A 25,074-nucleotide genomic window follows, 5' to 3' on the forward strand; every position below is an offset into this window, starting at 1 on the left:
CTGGTTTTTTTTCCAGATGCAAAATGTAAAACTTCTCAAGGCTATCAAACAAAAATGTCTTGTCATAATTGTGGGCCATGAGGCCAAGTCTTGAATGGAGCTAGGAGCAGCCAAATTTCTGCAAAGCCAGGGAGACGAAGGGATATTGTGAGATATTGGTCTAGGACGATTTTTTCTATTTGCTATTTTATTTGTTGTTATCCTTGTTTATTATCATTACTAACATGGCATGTGCTTGTGAATTAGGAGGCACTTGGTTCCCCAATACAGTGATTTTCCCAAGTTCAAATTCCCAAATTCAAATTTTCCAAGTTCTGGAAAATGAAGTATGATACTCTCTCATAGCTAATGCAGGCCTTCTTACTACTCTGCCTTTCAAACAAAGGGGGTAGATGAGATTCCTTTAAGTTCCACAACAGGCAAAACTGAAATGAAAGTCATTGATAGAGAATAAAGAAAATGGAGATGTCCCTTCATAATGTTTTTTATGACCACCCCCAAAATTGCACTTAAGTGCAAGCTAAGAGTTCACTCTGAGCCAAACTCTAGTAGCTTATTAATTGACCTAATAAAATATTTTACGTTAAAATAAGAAAGCAAATTCAACTAGAATATCTGGAAGTGATGAAGCAAAAATTTAAAAGAATGTGTAATTTTTTTTAATAAATGAAATGAGGAAGAAATGAGAAATGAGAGAACTGGAAGAATTAGAAAGGATTTAACAACTTAGCGCAAAAGGTACAAAACCTTGTCCAAGCAACAAACCCCCTGAAAACTCCAGAAGAAAATAATAAATATTAAAATAAAGTCAAAAGACTGAAAAAATGGAAGAAAATGTAAGAGAGCACATAGCAAAATCAACTGACTTGGAAAATACATTGGGAAGGGAGATTAAGAATCTTTAGGCTAGGGGTGGCCAGGTGGCTCAGTGAGTAAGAGTACCGGCTCCAATGTTGGGACGACCTGGAGATTGAATCCCGGGCTCAGACACTCAGCACCACACCCAGAAATAACTGGCTGTGTAACCTTGAGCAAGTTACTTAACCCCGATTGCTTAAAAATATTTAAAAAAAAAAAAAAGAATCTTTAGGCTAGGGGCACAGTGAGTAAAGCGACGGCCCCGAAGTCAGAAGGTCCCAAGTTTGGTTCCAGCCTCAGACACTTAACACCCCACACACAAAAGTCACAGTCAGGATCACACACAATTTAGTAGCCACTACTATAAAGGAGAACTTGAAATATGATATTCCAGACAGCAAAGAATATAAGCTTTCAGCCAAGAATACCTCACCCAACAATAATAATATTAACAACAAAAGCTAGAATTTACATAGCATCTATTATGTCAATTGCTATGCTAAGTGCTTTACAAATATGATTTCATTTGACACTCAACAAAACTGAGTATAATTATACAACTGAAAAAAAATGACATTTTAATAACATAGAGGACCTGTAAGCATTCCTGAGAAAAACACTAGAGCTGTGTGGAAACTTTGAAGTGCAAAAACAGGAGTCAAGAAAAACATAAAAAGGTAAACATGAATGAAAATTGTAAGGGACTAACCAAGAATAAATGGCTTACATTTTAATATGAGGAAATAATACATGTTTCCGCTTCAAACCTTATCATCATCAGAGATCCTAGAGGAAGCTGGATTAGACACAGAGAAAGTCTAATTAGAGGACCAGGAATGGTTCTATTACACTTTGATGGTCTTAAAATAAGAATGGTATTGGAAGGAAAGAGGAATACACTAGGAGGGGAAAGGAAAGAAAGGGAAAATTATCTCACGTAATCAATGTGTGCAAGTAGAAATCTAAACGAATCAAAAGAAAGGGGTAGGGGAAGCAGGCAACACTGGAAACAGTCTCATTTGAACTGGTCAAAAGAGGGAAGAATTCACATATAAAATTGGGTACAGAAATAGATTCACTCAACAAGGACATAGTAGGGAAAGGGGAGAGATAAGAAGGGGGGACTAGAAGAAAGGTAGATTAAATGAGAGGCTAGTCCTAAGGGGGGGAAAACTCTAATTAGTGTTAGAGTAATTAGATAATTACAAAAATATCTCTAGCCCTTTTTGATGTAATCAAGAATTGGTATCTGAGAGATTGTCTATCATTTGGGAGTGACTGAACAAATTGGGGTATATAAATGTGATGGAATGTAATTGTGATGTAAGAAATGATGGAGCTAATGGTTTCAGAGAAACCAGGGAAGATTTGTATAAACTGATACATAGTGAAGTGAATAGAACTAATAGAATAGTTTATACAACAATGCTGTAAAGATACACAACTTCGAAGTCTTAGGAACTCTGATCAGTGTAATGACCAATCACAATTCCAGAGGACCAATGATGAAACATACTAGTTACCTCCTGATAGGAAGGTGAAGGACTCAAGGTACAGAATGAGATGTGACACCAGTGTGAGTGAGTGAGTGTATGCATGTGTGTGTGTGTGTGTGTGTGTGTGTTGGATATGAGCAATGTGGAAATTTGTTTTGCTTGACTATACATGTTTGTAACAGGAGTTTTGCTTTTCTTTCATTCTGAATTGGAATGGGGGGAGGAGGGATTTGGAGTGGGACAGTAAGAAAATAGATTTTACTGATCAAAAAACATTTTTTAAGTGAATTCTTCCTCTAGTCATTTAGAAGAAACAAAACACAAAATAAGAGCTATAATAGCCAATATTATATGACAAATGTAACATTAGAAACATACAGAACATAGTACTTCATGAGTCCTGAGGGTTAAGATTGTTACCAACCAGAGAGGGCAGAGAAGGCTTCCAGTAGGAGGTGAGGTTTGAGTATGGGTTCAATAGGTGAAGATAGGGAAAGAGGGCATTAGAAATCAAAAGCATGAAGGTATGAGAGCATAGTACATATTAAGAGGGAAAGAGCTGTTCAAGTTGGCTGGATCATAGAGTGAATGGAGGCAATTATATAAGATAGAAAGGTGGGCTTGTGTTCGATTGTAGAAGGTCTTTGAATGCCAGGACCAAAGTAATTAAGTATTTGATCTCTAAATCTTGTCCTTTTAGAGGAGAAAAGAAATTGTTAGGCTATTTCTGTCATTTGAAACAGCAGAAAAGTAGATTGATATGAGGAAAAGAATGGCATAATCAAGAGAATATAGAAGGAAGTTCTGACCATACTGTACTAGGGATGACATAGCCCCTAATAATTTTTTTTTATGTTAACTTAATAATTTTTGCACCTAGGGCAAGCAAATATAAAATGCACCCTCAAATGCTGTTGGAAAGGCTGGAACCACTAAGGCCTAGGAAACAGTTCACCTTGGATAACTTCTTTTCCTAACTAATTATTCTTGCTAGTTAGGTGTTAAACTCAATTATTTTTAAGTTGCCCCTTCTAATCCTCTCTTGTTCCAGGCTTGTTCCCTCTCCTATAATCTAAATTCTCAGAATCTCTTTTTCCCAGCTTCTGAGATAGTTTCTTCCTTTTATATAAAAGGCCTAGAGCAGACCTAGTCTCATACAAATATATAGGCCTTGTTTATACCCAATTCTGGTTATATAATTCAATCAGAAAATGTATAATAAAAATAGCTTTTATATATCATTTTAAGATTGCAAAGTACTTTATGTATATTACCTCATTTGATCTGTTATTATCCCTATTTAACAGATGAGGAAACTGAGGCTAAGAGAGCTTAAGTGTCTTGCCCAGGGTCACACAGCTAGTTAATGAGTGCATCATGATTTAAACTCAAGTTTTCCTGACTCCAAATCCAGTACTCTTATCAGCTATGTCTCGAATGTGTCTTCTGGTTAGGTGTTCAAAAGGAAATACTTAAGGGTGTTCCTGATCAATGATTTTGACCCACCTTTAACTTGGGGTAACATTTCTGGGGGCTCTAGGTGACACAGCACATTTAAATCCTGCCTCAGAAACTTACTGGCTATGTGACTTTGGGCAAGTCACTTAACCTCTCTTGGCCACAGTATCTTGTATACCTTAAAGTTGTACAATTGTACACCTTAAAAATAAAACCTGCCTCACAGGGTTATTGTGAGGATCAAATAAAAGTGCTAGAAATTAGTATATAAATGGTAGTATATAATCTATTAGTATATCATTAATATGTAAATGGTAAATAACTGTATCAGTGCTCTACAATTTAAGAAGAGCTGAAGAGGTCACAAGTGGAAAAAGCTTAAGAAAGCTGGGAAACAATCTTTACAGCCAGTGTCTCTGATAAAGGCCTAATTTCTAAAATATATAGAGGACTGAGTCAAATTTATAAGAATACAAGTCATTTCCCAATGGATAAATGGTCAATTGATATGAATAGGCAGTTTTCAAATGAAGAAATGAAAGCTATCTACAGTCATATGAAAAAATGCTCTAAATCACTATTGATTAGAGAAATGAAGATCAAAACAACTCAGCTACCACATCACATCTATCAGACTGACTTTAACATGACAAAACAGGAAAATGATAAATGGTGGAGAAGATGTGGGAAAATTGGAACACTAATGCATCATTGGTGGAGTTGTGAACTGATCCAATCATTCTGGAGAGCAATTTGGAACTGTGCCCAAAGGGCTATAAAACTGTGCATACTCTTTAATAGAGCAATATCACTTCTAGGTCTGTATCCCAAAGAGAGCATTAAAGATGGTAAAAGGACCCACAATACACAAAATATAGCAGTTCTTTTTGTGGTGGCTAAAAATTGGAAATTGAGGGGATGCCCATCAATTGGGGAATGGCTGAACAAGTTGTGGTATATGAATGTAATGGAATGCTATTGTGCTATAAGAAATGATGAACAGGCATTTTCAGGAAAACCTGGAAAGACTTACATGAGCTGATGCTGAATGAAGTGAACAGAACCAAGAGAACATTGTATATAGTAATAGCCACATTGTGGGTAGCTCTTTTCAGCTATGCAAGGATGTAAGACTATTCCAAAAGACTCATGATGGAAAATGTTATTCACATCCATAGAAAAAACTGTGGAGTATGAATGCAGATGGAAGCATACTATTTGCTCTCTTTTTTCATTTTGTTTTGTTTCTTCTTTCTTGTGGTTCATCCCATTGATCCTAATTCTTTTTTACAACATGACTAATGTGAAAATATGTTTAATATGAATGTATATGTAGAGTCTGTATCAGATTGCACATTGTTTTGGGGAGGAAAGGGGTGAAAATTTAAAACTCAAAATCTTATGGACGTGGGGCAGCTAGATGGCGCAGTGAATAGAGCACTGGCCCTGGAGTCAGGAGGACCTGAGTTCAAATTTGGCCTCAGACACTTAACACTTACTAGCCATGAGACCTTGGCCAAGTCACTTAACCCCTCTTGCCCTGCCCTCCCCTCTGCAAAAAAGCAAAAAAACAACAAAACTTTTAAAATCTTATGGATGTGAATGTTGAAAACTAAAAATTAATTTAAAAAGAAGCCCTGCTCTAAGGGAAGAATATTATATAGGCAGTCCCTGATATGTATGTGTGTATATAATATGTGTGTATGTATGTAATCTGTGTGTAGATCTATACAAATATGAATATCTATTAAAATATTGTGTATATATGAATATGTGTATACATATTAATATTATATGTGTAATATATATGAATGTATATACTTAAAAGTATCATTACCATCCCAGCTAAGTGCTAGGCCTGGAGTCACAAAGGCCTGAGTTCAAATCTAGGCTCAGGGAATTAGTAGCTGTGTGACTCTAGGCAAGTCACTTAACTTCTGCCTCAGTTTCTTTAATTGTAAAATGGGGATAAATAGCACCTACCTCTCAGGATGGTTGTAAGAATCAAATTAGATAATCTTTGTAAGGAGCTTAGCACAATGCCTGACACATAGTAAGTACTATATAAATGCTGGTTATGCTTATTATTATATGTACATATGGGAATAGGAATAAATGTAAACATGTACGTGTATGTAATATAAACATGTATGCACACATATAAACAAGCATGGTGCACATGTGCATGTGTGTGGCTTGTGTGTATGTGTTCCCATATACTTATAAACCTCTTTCTGACTATGAAGCAATTATGAGTAAGTTTGGAACTTTAAAGTGGAGGAAGTAAAGAAACTGACAATAAAGAAAAGTTTAGGGAGCACTAAACCCATGTGAATATTCCTCCACAGGGCTTGCTCTTGTTAGGTACCCCAGCCCAACCTAGTCCCCAAATACCTCTCTTCATCCTATGGGAATTTTTTCTTCACTTGATTTTCTCGAATTACATGAAATTCTGCCAATTAGATTATTTATCGGGTGGCTAAGTTTCCTTCTAAAAATACAGTTTTCACTAAGAAGCTTAAAGGGCTAACCACTAGTCCTTAATGGGTTTCAGGTGATCTAGCACTTTGCTTAGTCATCTGAGTAGGTATACAATGGAGGACAGGGAAGAGGAATAGGGGAGCTGGGTAATTGTGGAGCATGGGGCTATTTGTGGGAGAAGGCAGACCTGGATATAGTGCAGTAGTGGGAAGTTTCAGGTGGCATTAAGTATCTGGGAAGAAGAGAACTAGAAAGGAGGAGAGAGTTTCAGAACGGAAGTTGAGAAGGTCAGTAAAGACAAATAATGATACTATCTACATCACAGGGAAGATATGTGTATACAACCTTACATACCTTAAAGTGTTACTATATAAATTATTATAAATAATAATATTACTTGAAAATTTTCCTTAGGATGTGCCCTAGACCTGGGAAGGGGAAAGGAAATTCTCTTTCTTTTCTTCTTTCCTCTATTGCATCCCTTCCCCCTTAGTACAATATAGTTTAAACATGACAGGTTAAAAGGTTTTTATGGGCTGGTCTGGCAACCTAACTAGAATGTGTAACATTATTTCTATAGGGAAGGGAATTTGTAGTTCCAAATAACTGATTTACCTGGAAACTTTTGAGCTCAGAACTTCTTAATAACTTGGACCCCTGCAAGCAGGAAGGTTTGTTATTGCCCAATGGCAGAATATTAGCAAAAGTAAAAGGCAATAAAACTTTTAAGTCCATTAGGTTAAATGTGGCTGTTGTAGCTTTTATTATTTATGATTTCAGTTAATATTTCTCGGAACAAACATAATGTTACAGTTTTGCTTTATATTTACTGGAACAAGTAGATTCCTATCATGAATCAGGCTTCATATTGCTAACTAGTCACTAAAGCCCTGAGGCTGTGGTTTCTTTTTTCAATTCTTTGATGTTTTCTCAAGCAAGTTTTTGATGCTGCGGACAATTTCTGAAAAAGGGCCCCATCATCTACCACTTTTAAAGAAAGATTTCAAAAGAATATGAGAGTCCATGCAAGGGGAAAAGTTAAACTAACTGCTTTTTCCTTTCTCCTTTTCCCAGTTCTCTTCCTCTTTTCTCTCCTCTCCTCCCCACCTAGTGTGGCTTAAGACCCAGGTTCAAATCCCACTTCTGATACAATGCTATCGGTGTGACCCTGGACAAGTTAATTAATCTCAGGGCTCTCATCCTCTGAGGCTATTATTGTATGAAAGATAGCAACCTCAATGGGTAGAGAGTGTTTCCTAATTGAGGAGTTTCTCCTGTCAATGAAATCACAGTCTAATCCCTGTGTATGTATATGTACACATACATGTATATATGTGTACACACAATGCACAAGTATATATGTGTGTGTGTGTATTGTGTAGCAAATGTGTGCATGTATGCATATTATATAGGTTTGTCTATATGTATGTACAGTGGTCAGGGACAGATTTTATAATATGTATATGTTCTATATGTTGATATTAAAAGTATTTCTAAATTAGATATTTAATAACTAATAAATTTATTTCAAACTTAACATTTAACAGAAACTAGAAATTCAACAACTTGATGAAGCAAACATTCTGAACTACTGCACCTATTATATTCAAAGCACCAGGCTAGATGTTACAAGGGATAGAAGACAGAAATCTGCCCTTGGAGGTCACAAGATCACAGATTTAGAATGGGCAGGGACTTGAGAGGTGATCTAATTCAATCCTCTCATTTTACTTTTTGCTTTTTTTTTTTGGAGGGGGGAAGGTAGGGCAGTTGGGGTTAAGTGACTTGCACAAGGTCACATGGCTAGTTTTGTGTTAATCCTCTCATTTTATAAATGAGGAAATAGGGATCAGAGATTAAGTGATTTACTAAAGGTTAAAGAGGCAGAGTCAGGACTTAAATAGTGGGCTTCTGACTCCAAATTTGGCAGTCTTTACACTGCAGTAGCTTGCTATAGCAACAATGGGACCTGTAGTATTCCTGATTAGGGAAGATCATGAATAGTGGTGACATTTGAGGCAGACCTTAAAGGATGGGTAAGGTGTAAACTAGCAAAGAAAATAGAAGTAGAGAGAGAAAAAGGTATTCCAAGCAGAAGGAAAAGTTTAAATAAAACCACAGAGAGATAATAATTTATGATAGCATCATTCATATTGTCCTTTTCTCTGAACCTTATCTGTAAAATGGACATAATCTTTGTATCTGACCTCATGGGGCTCAGAGAAAAGGACTTCTCCAAAGATATACAGATTAGATGTTGTAGCACCAGTGCAATATTCACAGCACCCATGGCCACTGTAAATATGCAGGCATAGTAATCAATCATAAAATATAATAGACTCTCCACATAGAAGACAGAAGCAAAATATTTATTCAGAAAACCAAATCTTAAAACCATCATAGTAGCAAAGAAATTAATAGGCCATAACAGCACAAAGAGCCATAGTATCCTTTAGCCTTCTCACAAACCAACATTTACCCATAAGCCTGACTGTCTCCCTTGGGTGCATCCTCTCCTCCCTCCAGTCTCTAACTGTTCTGACTCCCAGCTTCCTGTAGGCTTTGCTCCACCCTTCAGCAAACTGCTCCCACCATAGGCTCTATGTGATTACATTCACCCTATTAGGGGGCTGGGTATATCTTCAAGGCAGGGAAGGTCTTCAAATTCCCTTAGGTTTATTAAGGGTCAGGGAAGATCTTCAAATTCCCATTACCATTACAGATGTGTAGAAAAATAATACAATATAGAAAGAGATAAATGGGGGCGGCTAGGTGGCACAGTGAATAGAGCACTGACCCTGGAGTCAGAAGGACCTGAGTTCAAATCTAGCCTCAGACAGTTAACACTTACTAGGCATATGATCTTGGGCAAGTCACTTAACCCCAATTGCCCTGCATTGCCCCCTCCAAAAGAACAAAAAAAAATTTTTTTTAAAGATAAATATCAGAAGAGATACACTGAAAATGATTTGGGACCTGTAATATTCTTGATTAGGGAAGATCATGAATAGTGGTGACAAAATAGAAGTGGAGATAGGAAAAGGTATTCCAAGCAAGAGGAAACGTGTAAATAAAAGCATAGAGATGGAAATGCAGAACATGTTGGGGAGAGTTTGTAGAGAAAAAGTGCTGAGAATAGGAATTTTTACATTTGGTGGGTAGAGAAAGGAGGAAGAATCCATGAAAAACTAATGAGGATTAATTAGAGAATCAAGGGCAGAGCCAAAAGCATGCAAGAAGCAAAGGGAAGTAATGGTGAAGAGAAAGCTCTAAAAATGCATTGAGAATGAATTTGTTAGCATCTTAGCAACTTAGGATAATGGCAAATAAATGAACAAACTATTCCTGATTAAACTATGATCCTAAAGCCTTTACTTAGGGCAGAGGTTTCCAGGTTTGTTTGTTTTTTATCATGTACCCCTATCAGTACAAAAAAAATTGAGCATGCAACTTAAGTATATGTATATTATGATCATAGAATTCTGATGTATACTATATATCACAAAAATAGAAATAAAAATATATAGATGGGGGCGGCCAGGTAGCACAGCGAGTAAGAGCACCGGCTCCAGTGTTGAGAAGACCTGGAGATCGAATCCCGGGCTCAGACACTTAGCACCCACCCAGAAACACCTGGCCGTGTAACCTTGAGCAAGTTACTTAACACTGATTGCTTTAAAAAAAAATTCTTTTTAAATATATAGATGAAATAAGCCACATTTTAAAGATTTAAAATTTTATTAATGACAAATTGTTTCTGCTTAGTATTAATGTGATTGAATATTTTTTATAATTTAAAAAAATGCCTGTGTATTTCTGGTGATAGGCCACATTTGTAAATAATAGTCACTTGTTAGGTAAGGGGTTATTCAGTTAGTTTGAATAACATAGCTAGCCAAGAGGGTGAAATTCTTTTTTAGATTTTTCATATTGAAAGATATACAATATAACAATTAATAAACAGGTTCAATAAACAATATTCAGTAAAGATGGCTTTTCTATAGTTACTTTGTTTCTATGTTACTTAGTGTATATTTACAATATACAATGCAAAAAACAAAGATGAATCATCTCCATTTTTAACTCAGGGGAAGTTTGCTGTATTGAAGATAAGCCCACCACAGGCTCCCACAAGGAAGGTTTTGATGTATCCCCTCCTCTCACTTTCCAACTGGTTGGTCAGACATCCCTTGAGGACATGGCAGGGCTCTCACTGAACACCACTAACTTAAGCAACTGCTTTCTTATCATCTTCCCTTTCCTTTCAATCCTTTAATGAGAGAGGGAAGAGTCTAAGTAATTTATGTAAATGAAAGAGGAAGAATCTAGCTCAGTAATAACCAAACACAACATGGTAGCCTTCTCAATCATCATAGTCTATGGAAATATTAAGTAATTTTTTAAAAAAACAGCCTTTATAGAGTTATATATATATATATTTTTTTTTAATATAGGTTTTTATAGATTCTTGGTGGAGGAGGGGAAGGCTGCTGTTCAGCAGGAACAGCTTTGCTTTTGTAAAGTCAGTGCTAGTACCTGACATAAGGAAGGCCAGGCCATATGTAAGTGCAAAAAGCTGGCTATGTGGGATAATTTGAAGGGCACTTATACAGTATTGCCTAGAAAGTATGGGTACAGTGAAAAGAATGTTGGATTTGGAAAAAAGATGATCCAAATTCAAATGCTAGTTTTGCCACTTAATACCTTTTTCACCTTGGTTAAGTAATTCAACTTCTCTTGACCCTAGTTTCTTCATCCTTAAAATGAGAAGGGTTGTATTAGATTCCTCTGTAGTAGAAGTAAAATCTTAACTCATACCTCTTTACAAGTTAGGTTGATTTTTTTCCTTTAAAGGTACTGAGACCATCCTCTAGTTTTAATTGGATCAGGCTGCTGACAATACTTACTGGTCTCCTCAGTACAAGGTAGCCATGGGGAGCTCCAGTCTCAGATGCTTGGCTTGTTGATCACTAAGGGCAGCTCAAACAAAATTGGTTTAGCTGAATCAATTTGAGGTGTCCTCGATACCTATTTTTGTTGAATATCATTCTCCTGTTAGGGCTAAGTAAATCTTTTTGTTAATCAATGAAAGATCCATGAGCATCTTAATTTGTTCCAATATTGAAAAGAAACTACCCAAAGGAGTGACCTACATCAGACCCAGCCTGGAGCAATTTCTTTGGCCCCTTTTGTTGTAAAAACTATGATCCTACAATATCAGCCTCCAAATTTTTATCTCACTGAACTTCCCCAGCACTAAAAATTTCCATAATGGTGATGTCTCTAAGATACCAAGGGTTAAATTAAAACCTACACTTTATGTAGGAAGATTAACATCACTAGCAATATCAGACTTTAAAATTATGGCTTGAAGTCTTTTTTGCAGTGTTTTTAACACAGGTTCCCCTGAATCCCTACTGATGTGAACAGAGATTCTGTGAGAAAAATCAAGTTACAAGAAATATTTTCCTCTCTGAAATATTAAACAGAACTTCCAGTTAAGACGGTAATGTGAAAGGTCATAGAAAGGCCCAGCTTTCCCATGTATACTCCAGCAAAGATCACAAAAGATTGAATGGTTCAGAAATCCAAAGAGTAAGGTCCTTCATCCAAACCAAGACTACATAAAAATGCAGCCTGAAGTCTGCAAAAGGGGTCTCAGCAGTGGAGCTAGAGCAAGCTTGGCAAGGTTAGCAAGCAAGCCTGGAAACCTGCTAATACTCTGACTAGAGATGTACCATGGGCAGCACGTGAAGCAGGTAGTGCTCTGTTTTCAGGAGGCAGGAAGCATGGAGCTATAAAAGAGTTTGAAGGGGGTCAGAAACCTTCAGAACCAGTAGTATCCCTCTGTCTGGGAATGCATATTGGTCTTAAGTACTGAATTGGATCCATTACATGCAGAAAAAAAATTGTTAAAAAAAATGATTATTGAATTCAATAATGCAGAACAGTACATCGTCAAGCATAGAGATTTTAAAATAAAAGGCAAATGTCCTTGCTTTACATATTGGATGAATTATAAAAAATATTTGTTGCAAAATGAATTTCTGCAAACAAATTTTGGCCTTTACTATAAAATCAGTATCATGGAATTTCAGGGTTGGAAGAGGCTTTGGGGACCATCTAATTCAATGATACCCCCCAAAAAATCCATTCTCTAAGATCCTGGCAAATTATCAGAAACATCTTCCTTTATAACAAAATCAGCCAATAAAAAAATTGAAAAATTATCTCATTTTACAAATGAGGAAATGGGGGCTGTGGAAGATTGAGTTATTTGTCAACAAGGTTATTTAGCTTTTAGTGGCAGAACAGAGACTAGCATGCTAATCTAGTGTTCTTTAATACCATATTCCTTTCCATACATCACACTGCCAACTAGGGAACAATGAAAACACATTTACTATATTTAGGTTTACATATATGTATATGTGCATATACACATATATATACACACATATATATGAGAGCATGTAGTTAGGTGGGGAACCTATTGAGTACCTACATCTTGAACAGGCACTCCAGATTGATAGTGAGATGGAGGAGAGCTCGACTGTATTTAGGTAATTATTCAATGTATTCAATAATGTCAAGCTACTTAAAGTCTCATCTTTTTAACATCAATATCCTCTCAATAATGCTATGTAGCTGAGAATATTGGCATACCACGACGGCTGAAGAATCAAAATTGTGGGTGATCCAAAGGACAATGGGAACAGCTGTAGCAGTGATGACTTGCAAGAAAGAAGTGACTTAAAATATGTTGCCAAGAAAATACATGATACTCCAATAAAGGAGGTGGGTCAGTCATGTTTAGAGAGCAAGATAGTGGATGGATAGCTTGGGTACTAGAAAATATCCAAGTCCTCTTGTATGTTGATCCATTAATATCACATGTACATGCATACGTATGTATTTTTATGTATGCATATGTGAGTGAAGAAAAATTCTATAGTCTGCATTTTAGCCCAAATTTGTCAGAAACAAGTTGTTAATATACAAGCATTTGTTTGGAATAGGGTTCATACTTCTCTCTGCTAATGATAAAACTCCATCACCCAAACAATTTCCACTTAACATTTTATAGTAATTGTGCAACAAAAGACAAGATTCCACAGCAAAATAAACCAAAGATAAGTTTAAAAGTAGAGTTTTTGAGGGGCGGCTAGGTGGCACAGTGAGTAAGAGCACCGGCCCCGGAGTCGGGAGGACCCAGGATCGGTTCCAGCCTCAGATACTTAACACCCACACAAAATAACTGGCTGTGTAACCTTGGGCAAGTTACTTAACCCCAATTGCTTAAAAAAGAAAAAAAAAAGGTAGAGTTTTTGATTTACTAAAACAGAAAAGTAATGTACCCTTGGAGAGAAAAGTCTTCCTGAAACCAACAGCTCCCTGAGATTCTCCTTACTCAAAAGGATTAATATAGCATACTGAGATTTTCAAAGTACTTTACTGTTGTTATGTCATTTGACCCTCACAACAACTTGGTGATATAAGTGCTATTATTGTTCCATTTTACAGAAGAGAAAACTGAGGCTAAGAAAAGTTAAATAAAAAGTTAAGCCTTTGGATCAGTCACACACCTAGTGCCCAAGGTAGTATTTGAACTTACCATCTTCCTGAATCAAGTCCAAAGCTCTATTGTGATACCCAGCAGACCCTAAGAACTTCCTCTCTTAATCATAAATAAGTCTAAGTCTCTGAGTTGCAAAGGATCAAGATTCTGTCATAAAACTGATTAGGTCTTACATGGAAGGAAGGCTAATTAGGTCTGATTCAAGTGAGACCAAGGGCTTCTGACAATGACACTTCTTATTATAACACAACTGCTGATTGAATTGTCAGATAGCTTAGGGTGGAAACTTTTTAACCAATTCTCTGAGGAATTGTTTGGAAGGGAGAAGAGCCCTGGCAATAGCTTTAGTCAATTTCCTCTGCCTCGACCCTGCCCCAAGCTTTTGGAAGGTCATGAAGATTTGGGACTTCCTGTCATGGTCCTAGTATCATCCCCATAATGGTTGATGGCAGGGTTTGCAGTAAGGAGGCAATGATAAACTAGTCATCATGAAGGAAGGCAGCTTTAAGCTATACAAGAAGCCCAGCAGAAAAACTCATGCATAAAGGGTACATCATGAGGATTCCAGAAAAAGGCCTCCCAGGAGCTGTTAGTCATTTGTGTTCTAAACTTAAATCCACTTTCCCTGGACTCTATGTATGTGTGGGAGAGTATGTTAGACTTTGGGGCAGCAAGGGGGAATTACCATAGTAGAAAATAACCATTTCTCAAAGCTAAATAAGTTTGGTTGATTATTTAAGCCTTACCAATAGATAATCAAGGGGGAACACTGATAGGGTTCATGAGTTACTGCATTCCAAAAGACCTCAACTCTTTAGTGTTATCTAAGTCTAAGGGGAAATGTAGTAGCATGGTTCTCAGGAAATCTTCAGAAGAGGGCTAGAAAAACAGATTTGGAAATCATCTACATAGAGATAATTAAACCTATGGGAGCTAATAATATCACCAAGTGAGATAACTTAGGTGGAAAAGAGAAGGGGACTTAGGTCAAAGCCTTGGGGGACATCCATTTGACATGGATGAAGAACCAGCAAAGGAGAGTGAGAAAGCGTGATTCGATAGAAGAAAAAAACAGGAAAGAACAAGTCACAAAAACCTAGAGGAGGGTATCAAAGAGGGTTATCAATGCCAAATGCTGCTGTCAAAGATTAGGATTGAGTTAAGGATATCAAACATGATAATGAGATAATTGGTAAATTTGGAGAAGGCTATTTCAGTTAAATGAGTTTGGGAAGACAGATTGCAGAGGGTTTAAAAGAGGTGGCTAAGTGGTGGCCTTGACTGCACATGGCTTTCTTGAGTTTACCACAAAGGGGGAGGAGAAATATGATAGCTAGTAGGAAGTTACCATCAATTTAGGTAGCACAGTGGACAGAGCACTGAGCTTAGAGTGAGGAATACTTGAGTTCAATTCTGGTCTCACACTTAATAGCTGTTTGATCCTGGGCAAATAATCATAGCTAAATCCAAGGAGGAAAAAAAGAAAATCTGACAAGGTAAAATAATTAACAATGAAGAACTGTCATCCTTAAAAACCCTGAGCATCCTTTCTAGGTAGCTTGTGCCTAGGGCCCATCTTAGGCCATCTCACCACCTCACAGAACAATAGACATTGACAAGACTTTGCCCTGCCATATGAGGTTAAAAGGAGGAGGAAATAGAGAAACTTAGATAGCTAAAAATGTGCTGCTTTTTGACTGGAGCCCACTCCAGAGTCAGAAACTACTGAGCTTGCAGATACTCTGCCTGAAATGCCCCATCCATACTGCAAAAAAAGCAGTCAATTCTGGTTCAACAAAGCCAAGAAAGAAGGGAAAAGCTTGGAGGATCAGGGCATGGGGGTCAGCGTGGCCAGTGCTAACGTGTGAAGGGGATGGAAAGCCAGGTAAGGCCAATACTACCCCCCTAAGACAGTACTCAGGGTAGGGATGCAGGCTGTCAATCTAGCCTCTAGAGGTGTACCCACTGGCAAAGGGGAAGAGTGGAGGGAGGCTAGAAAGTGATAAAGAAATCATTAAAAAAAAAAAAAGCCTAAAACACCAAAATTTCAAGGAAAAAAAAATCTCAGTTTAAGTCTAGAGGACAAGTAGATAAATCAAGAGGGAGGACTTGAAAACCAAAAGGATATGAAAGTTTTCTTAACAAATTTTACAACAAATGGAACACTAAAATACTGAAGTAGGGCAAAAAGAAACAAAAAGTAAATGTTAAAAAAACTCAAATTATATTTAAGTCAACATAATTGACCTTGAAGACAGAATTCCACTTAAAGATCATGGGTCTCCCTGAAAAACCTAAGTAAAAAACCCTACTTTAAACCAGGAAATATATGAAAACAAGCTACAACTTTTGAATATAGTCAACATAATACCAATCTAGAGAATCCACTGATCACCTCCAGAAAAATAAAGAATGCTGCTGAACTAACCTCAGAAAAGCCATATTTTCCATGGTAGAGATGACTGACTAGCTGTGTGTTAAGCTGTCTACTCTTTACCATCATTCATGCTACTAGTGTTAAGAATTTGAAAGACAGCTTGCTATGGTGAGAAGTTATATAAAGCTGGTGGTCACGAAAAACAATTTTATTTGCATAAGGCCTGAACGTTTGGGCTTATTTGCACATTATTCTAACCAAAATTGCCAGATGAAACATGTAGAATAAAAAAATAGTTAAAGTTTTTTTTTTTTTTTAAGTTCTAAAAGCATGGATATGGCCAACTGCTTAATACTGTTTTTGGGAAGAGATGACAGAAGGCATTCAACACAAAGAAAAGGAATCAAGAAAACCCTCAGAGTATGAAGGCACTTCAAACAACACAGGCCAACCACAGCTAGAAAAAAAATTTCTATTACAGCATACTGGATAAATTGTAAAAGTAGTTTAAACATGGCTGAAGTTGCAATGGGGGAATATTAAGTGAAATAGGTTTCTAAAAATTAAGTAAAAATTCGCAAAAGGAACATAAAAGTCTAATCATGATTATCTAATTATATTACAATGAGCCAATTTGTAAAAAAAAAAAAATGTCCCCCAAAAGAGAGAAATATTAATCTATAATACATTTTTTTTTTTTTTTTGCCTTTTGGAGGGCAATTGGGGTTAAGTAACTTGCTCAAGGTTACACAGCTAGTTTTGTGTGTGTGTGTGTGTTGTGTCTGAGGCCAGAACCGAACTGGCCTCCTAACTCCAGGGCCAGCGCTTTACTCACTGCGCCACAACAGCCACCCCCTATAATACATTCTTAATAGTGTAAGAAGAGTGAGAGACATCCTAATGTAGTAGTGGGCTAGATGAATCAGGAAGACCTGGGTTTAAGTCCTGACTGTTGACCTATATTATCAATACAACCATAGCAAACCACTTAACTTGCAAATGTCCCATGAAACTGCCTAAAACTCTTAAGGTATGGAAGAGCTGCTGATCTGCATAGGTAGACAACTTCCACACTACCAGCTCCCCATATTAAGAGTAGCTAGGATTTTCATTTATGTATATAGTGCTTTATTTATATTATCTCACTTGATCTTAACCCTGTGAGATAGGTGAAATTATCATCCCTATTTTACAGAAGGAAATTCAGTCTGAAGTACAAGTGACCATCTATCTAAAGTGGCCACTCTGGGTCACACAGCTAGTGTCCAAGTCACAACTGAACTTGTTTTTCTCAAAGTCCAGCACTCACTCCACTCCTCCACTTCTTGGAGTAGCTTGTCCTCTACCTCCCGTTTCAAACCTAAATGTTTCTTTTTTTTCTCCAATGAGTGTTCTTCTTTTCCTACCACGTCTCCATGAAAGAATCAGGCTCTATGGCCAACTTTAAGGAAAATTTTGGTAGTAGTAGAAAAGATGAAAACAAATGGCTTGAGGCCTGTATGTCCTCTGAGTCTGATGTGTTAAAATTTTTAATGGGCTAGGGCAAAATTAAATATGTTGACATAGCTGAGGCCTAAATCATTTAATAGAACTTATGCTTTCTAGCCATTAAACTAAGTCTTTTGCACTTTTTAATGCCCAACCTATTGCTTTAAATAACTTAATAGTACTTGGTTTGTAAATGTGTTTATTAAATGTCAGTAATTTTTACAATGCAAATATTAATGGCAAAAAGCAAAATGTCTGCAAAGTATGTACAAAAGTAAAAAGCTTTACTATACTAGCAATTCAATTGCCTTATAAAATCAAATTATGTTTCCCTCTTTTAGACCTCTTCTAGAAATAATTTATTGCCAATCAAACTAAAGTACAGATGATAAAATTTACAATTATATCAGAGTCCCTGGAAAATTATAAGAAGTTGTATGTATAAAAAGTCCCAAGCCACAAATACTTTTATACAGAGCTAATAATACAAATCAATTTTTATTTGATACAGTATCTATTATGATTGTTACAAAATATAGTTTTAGATAAGGCTTCTTATGGTAACTAAGCTCTCGCCACTGTATAGTACAGAAAAGTCACTTAAAATATTTTGCAATTTAGTTATCTGTTTTCAAGTAAAAGGCAGAGATATGGTAAATAGAAATTTGCAGCAATGTTGCATATTTTCCAAGAACTAAACCAAACTTTTTTTTTCTGGTACCATTAAAAAGGGATAGTTGCTGAGTGGTGCATGCCTATTACAACATTGCTTTAAAGACAAATTTTTTTTTCACAGATTTAAAGCAGTATCTAGGCAACAATCCTGCAATGTAAAATACAAAAATCACATACAAGGTGTAACTATTTCATTGTCATGTCCTCATTGGATTAAATTCTCACCATGGGTCTCATCCTTTGACTTATCAGTGTAGAGTGCTTGGCACATAGTAGGCACTTAATACTTACTGACTGAAAATTTTCATCAATAGAATCAGTGGCATAATAGGTTAAACTGAGAATTTTCTACAACCTCAAAGCACTGCTTGAATCTGTAAGGCTTATAAGAAATAAATTTTGGTATATGAACAGTAGTGGTATTTGGAACCAAATGATTAAACTTGAACATCACAAAAGTGAAATCTCTTGAAAATGATAATGTTACATTCAAGTACAGGCGAAGAGACTGCAAGATAGTGGCCTGCAAAATGTACCTCAAATGATGCTATTATTTACAACACTAAGATTAATATCTACTTGATGGTACTTAGAAAATACATCTAGTTAAAATTCAAATTGTTAAACAAAACCCTAAGCTTTATTTCTATATTTCCACCTCTATTATAAGTTTATTAAGCCCTGACATCGTACCATAACATAACAGGTCTTTACTTCAAACCTTGTTATTAAATATTTACTTCTGTTTAGTCCATGGACTTATCTGTTCCTTGATGTAAACCATTAATAACAATATACTCCCTTAGTGGTTACTATATACCATGTAACCAATTGTATATCCAGCTACAGGGTAATAAATTTCTTTCTTAGGAATTAATATTAAAAAAATCAAGCAGCATAAAAGATCTACTTCAAAGGTACATTGCATATATTGAAATAGTGGGAAAAGAAAAAAAGGCTGACCCAGTATTTTTTTTTTTAAACAACAAAATAATTTTCAACAAGAAAGGTATTGGATGTTGTTTCTTTTTTAGATAATAAAAAAAATTGAAACAAATGTGGCTTTAAAAAATTTCAGGAGGGCTGTTTATCACCACTTTTTGAATAGGCTAAACAAGTATGATTTCATGGACTCAGGAAATTCAGAGTTAACACTCATACTCAATCTTCTTACACTTGTATACACAAAAGAACACATGCTATAAGATCTGCAACGGAAGGAACCTGGCTTAAATTTTAAATTTTTTTTATTTCTGGCTCTATCCAAATGTATTACCTTATTCAAATGGCAAAATTGAGGACTTTTCCAAATGGTGACTTAAAATTCAACATATGGAAGAACATAATTTGATAAGTTTATTCCACATAAATACTGAGAAAAAAAACTGGGTATGTATGTTAATACAAAAATACATTAAAAAAAAAAAACGAGCATACATTTTAAGTTTTGGTTTGCCCAACTCATCCTATAAAAATTATATAAATCTAAACTGGTATAAAGCCTGATCACTCCCAATACTGATTTTAAGGCATGTAACTTTAAATGTCTACTTCAAAATGCTTGCCCAGTCTAACTGAAAAAGTTTGTTTAAAAAATCCACTGTAGAGAAACTTATATACAGTTAAATCAATTAAACTTTAAAAAAAAAAAAACCTTCCATTTCCCCTAAACTTCCTTTTCCTTTTTTTTTTTTCATTCTTTGGTTCAAAGTATTTTCCAGGGAGCAAAACAGGAGTCATTTTCACCACAGAATCAAACACATCAAAAATGTAAAGATTTGGCTTAATTTTGAATATGATAAATCAAATGGCATTGTAAAATCATAACATAGTATTCTGATTGGCACAAGTACACCCTGGATTTATGTCTTCAGAAAACTTAAGGAAAAAAATATATAGTAAAACTGAGGCCCAAATTTTTTATATTGTTAGACATAAATATCAATATTATGTGGAATACATTTCTCCAAAACCATGAAAGCACTTCAGTGACAATTCTTAAGATTTAAAAAGCATTCAGGTTTACAACCACTGAATCAGTAAACATTATATAATATAATGTAACTAGGCATGTGTTTCCAAAAAACACAATAAGAAAGGCTTACAAAACGAAATGTTCTAAGGCACAATACATTTAAAACTGATTCTTTAAAATGACTGGGCCAAAAAAATTTATTTTGGCATTGTTTAAAACATAAACCTACAAGCAACCTCATTTAGTCTGTCCCCTAAGTTTTATCATTTTCTTCCCTATCTAGTGGTATTTCAAAGATAAGTTCAGTGATCCAAATATTAACACTCCTTCCTTTAGTTTTAAAAGATAAGTAAAATGTGATTGAAAGGTTGGACTTACAGGTCCATTTTAAATTGTTACCAAATGTTAAAATAATGTCACTGAAAAAAATCACACATTTCAATTCGCAGAAATAAATACTTCACTACCAAGATTATTCTATGGTAGGTATTATTAACAGTTTTTAATGGTAGTCTAAAAGAATGAAGATTGCTATTTAAAATAGGTAAATTTTAGTAATCTCTTTAGTGAATATTTATGGCTCCAATAACATACTTCAGATGATTTAGAAAGACTAAACACTTTTCTTTACATATAAAAACATGTTAGTCTTCACTAAAGTTAATGCTTTTTTTGACCATTTGATAAAAGTTAGATTTACATAGCAATTTATTGTTGAAAAGCCTAATGTGAATATAGTTACTGATATTGACTAGTGAAATAATTCTAATGCTGTGAATTTCAAGACAGTTTTTAATGTTCATTTTGGCAAGAATCACTAAATGTGGAAAAACTTTAGACATGCATGGAAATCTGCTATACAGTTGCATTATGATGTAAGATCATAGATCTAGAGCTAGAAGGGACCTCTGAGGCCATCTAGGAGTACATGTTTGAATGCTCATGCATGACCATACTGAAATACTGAAAGGTAGTAATTCTAGAATGATGGGAATGGGACCTTTAGTCAAAGGAAATCTACTTTAACAAGAATGTCAAGAAAAATCCCTGTTTAGATAACTCACTGTGAAGTTTTAAACTTAAGCCAGACAGTTTAGTGAACTCAACCCCTGAAAGACTTGATGATACATAGTTTTGACCACACATTCAAGGAATTTCTAATCAATAAAATACCTGAGAAGAGTCAGCTACAGTCAAGTGATCTATGTCACAGTCTTAATCACAATTTTTAAAAAGGAGAAAAAGTTTGATTTTAAAAAAAGTATCATGTTTTTTTTTCTAAAATCCAAGTTCTAAGACTATATGTAACCTAAAATACAGTATTTGTTATTGCAACCACAACCATTCTGATCATCTTAATAATGAGTGCATTTGTAATTATGAGGCTATTTAATAGGAGTACATTTCAAAAATTTTAAAAGGAAGCAGTGGGGAATCAAATTTAATTTAATCACATATAGTGTCTGAGTTATAAAAATTATAACTTCTTAAAAGTACATGGTTTAACACTTCAAATGTACTAAAAATAATGGCATTTCAAAAATAGAAATTATACAACCAAAATGTGCTGTTTTTTGGACAGATATACACCAAGAATTAATAATGATAACCCCATCTAGTGATTTGCTGAATTTGAAGGGGAAATGACTGTCCATGGTAAGTTTCAAACAAACATATAAATGCATAAAAGACTGAAGTCATCGAAATGATCAAAACAGCAAAAGAACAGTATCTGTGATGTTGCAATTGTATTTTTTTAAACAGTAATGACCAAAATCATATGAGACAGGATTTAAAAGTCTGAGAGTTAAACAAATAAAAGAATTCTGAAAATGCTTTATTTTAAAAGTCATTATCACTTAAGTTGCAAGCAGCTTTGATTTACTACTATTACCAGAATATTCAGCACATGGTACATTACTAATCTATCATCATTAAATAGGAACCAAAAAAAATATATGATTTATTTTTAGTCAAAATACTACCTGGGGTCTGTTTACTTGTTGGCTTTCCTTGTACCATCTGTGAATACTCTTTGATTAGCATCAAATCAGAAATGCTTATGTAAACTTTAAAATATTAAGAACATTACTTTCAAAAAAGCACAATTAAAAAAAAATGTACAACCAATAGTTGCATATCAATTAAAAAAAACCAGTAAGGCCAAATCTGTGATAAGTCCATGGAATGCAATCCCTTGGATCAAATCTTTTCCAACAGCCCTTGCAGTCACTGCAAGCTAGATAAGATACTACTGAGTATAAGGCAAAAAAGACACCTTATTTGTTTTTAAGAACTGAATAATCTTAACCACATACCTACAAGTTAACAGCTGCTACAGAAACACAACTCAGACTGGAAAAGTGGGAAGAGACTTGAAACATGAAGTAAATTTAACTGAGGTCTGCTACAGAATTACAATCTGATTTAACCTGAAGCTATAGTGGAAAAGATTCAAAGCCTGAATTAAGCAGAAGTTGGCAATAATGTGGTATTCAGCAGCTTTCAGCCACAAACTAAAGTCCACAGAAGACAGACTATGGTTATCAAAAGTTTAACACAGGATTAAGGTTTTGTAGTCCTGTTGTAAACTGCTATTTATAAAAACAGACAACAACAAAAAAATCCCAGAAAACAAACAAACACAAAAGGGTATTAAAATATAGTCTTTTGCACATCACTGTAGCATAAGCTGTTTGAGGTTATCATGAAGGATAGTATCCTTCACATCACGAAAAACAAGTCGAATATTTTCTGTGTTAATAGCAGTGGTGAAATGGTGATATAAAGGCTTCTGCTGCTGGTCCCGGCGTTTGTTACGGAAACATTCCACCAGGAAAGTTTGGACGTCTGTTAAGCAGTGGGGATCCCCTTCAAATTCTAGGAAATAGTCTTTGATGCTCACAATTTGCACTTTTTCCTCAAGCAGGTCTGTCTTATTTAAAAAGAGAATTATGGAGACATTACTGAAAACTCTGTTGTTGACTATTGTTTCAAAAATGTTCAGAGATTCCATAAGGCGATTTGTCAGTCGATCTTCCATAAGCACCTGGTCAAATTCACTTGAAGAGACAAGGAAAAGTATTGATGTTACACTGTCGAAACATTCAAACCAACGTTTCCTTTCTGATCTTTGACCACCCACGTCAACCATTTTGAAAGGAACATTTTTAATTTCAAAGTCGTACTCATGAATGCCTTTAGTGGGTCGTCGTGCAAGCAGAATATCTTGTTGCGATGGAATGTAATCCTATAAGAAAAATTGTATTTATCATTTTAAAATACAGTACCAACCATTGTGATTCCCAACATGCTTATTAACTTACTGAAAACGTCCAAACAAAATATCAAAAAAATTTAAAGCATAAGTTTCAATATTATTATAATTAAATTCTAGTAGCTTTAAAATATTCAAAAGCATCTAGATGGATATTCTGACCAAAAAATCCACCATAAATAATAAGTAGTATTACTTATTTCACTAAGCAAGGATACTACTTTTCCTATAGTATCACTCCCTGTACAATAATTTACATTTGTTTTCTCTCTACTAATCAAACTCTTCAGCCAAGCTTTCCAAGTACTTCATCAACTGCTCTCTTCATTTATCTATCCAATTTTGCTTACACATATAGTATGTATCCCAAGCTAATAAATAATCTTTCTCTATGTGAAATACATCCATCCTGTTCCTGCCTCTGTTCTAATTTTCTTTTCTATCTTCTCTATAGTGTCTAGTATAGGTTAGTGCACACAATAGACTTCAATTAATTCTTGCTGAGTGTTAGCCTCGGTGTAGTCTAAGTGCTACTATGGCAGGAACGTCCCTTCTTTGGGGTTTTCATAAGGTAGGTGCTTTCTAAACCTAAAAGTTCTAAGTAAGTATGAGCTGTCATTATATGTCTCTCAACTTTCTAACTCATGATGGGATAGCACAGTACTAAAATTTCCTAGTACCTTCCAGTGTCGTGTTTATTAGACTGAGCTGCTTGCAAGAGAGCTCAATGGGGAAAAGCCTGTAGTCTACATATGTAGTGATTTAACTTCCTGTAACACAATTAGCCAAACTTTTTAAAAGCACTTCCTTTTTTTTTTCTTAAACAACCTCTTTCACACTAGATTCTCTTTAAATATTAATGAAGGTCAAACTAAATCACTTCAGTAGTACATTTATTTATGTGATTTAACAGGTTCATTCTTTAATATCAGTATATTTCTAGAACTATAGCACATCATTATCATCATCCTAATACTATATTTTTGAATAGTGATGAATAAAGGTAATAAAAAATCAGAATCTGAGCTTATGATCCCTGCTCTTCACTACCTTATGTATCCTTTTCCAAATATTACAGTACAATGATTACTTACACAATGTCAGATAATTATCCACTGAAATGACAACAGAGGGAGTACAAATACTGTCACCTTATAATTATTTGTGCTTATTTAAGAGACAGGAACATGGACAATCCAAAGTATATATAATTAATATGATTTTTAAAATTACATTTAAAAATATAAAGCACACACTTGTTCCCACATTGTTTTTTTTTCATATCATACTGTTCCAACAATCTAGGAGATACCTTAATTATTTATGATCAATAGAAATTACTTACTGAGCATCTAATATGTGCACAGCATTGTGAAGGTGATAAGAAGCTCTATAAGACATGATTCCTGA

General features: G+C 35.2%; 1 protein-coding gene across 1 annotated transcript in view; it reads right to left on the bottom strand.

Annotated features, from left to right (window-relative positions):
- Nucleotides 1–17,919: 17,919 nt before the first annotated feature.
- GNA13 (G protein subunit alpha 13) overlaps nt 17,920–25,074 on the bottom strand; it is a 72,652-nt gene continuing 65,497 nt past the window's right edge. The window contains exon 4 of the mRNA XM_069076574.1: nt 17,920–23,637. Within this exon, the coding sequence (XP_068932675.1) occupies nt 23,065–23,637 (573 nt within the window). The 3' untranslated portion in view covers nt 17,920–23,064. The remainder of the gene's footprint in view (nt 23,638–25,074) is intronic.

This window comes from Petaurus breviceps, unplaced genomic scaffold (assembly GCF_028583685.1).
Source record: "Petaurus breviceps papuanus isolate PSGF00001 unplaced genomic scaffold, PetGlider_PUasm1.0 90925, whole genome shotgun sequence".
In the NCBI taxonomy this organism is placed as follows: Eukaryota; Metazoa; Chordata; class Mammalia; order Diprotodontia; family Petauridae; genus Petaurus; species Petaurus breviceps.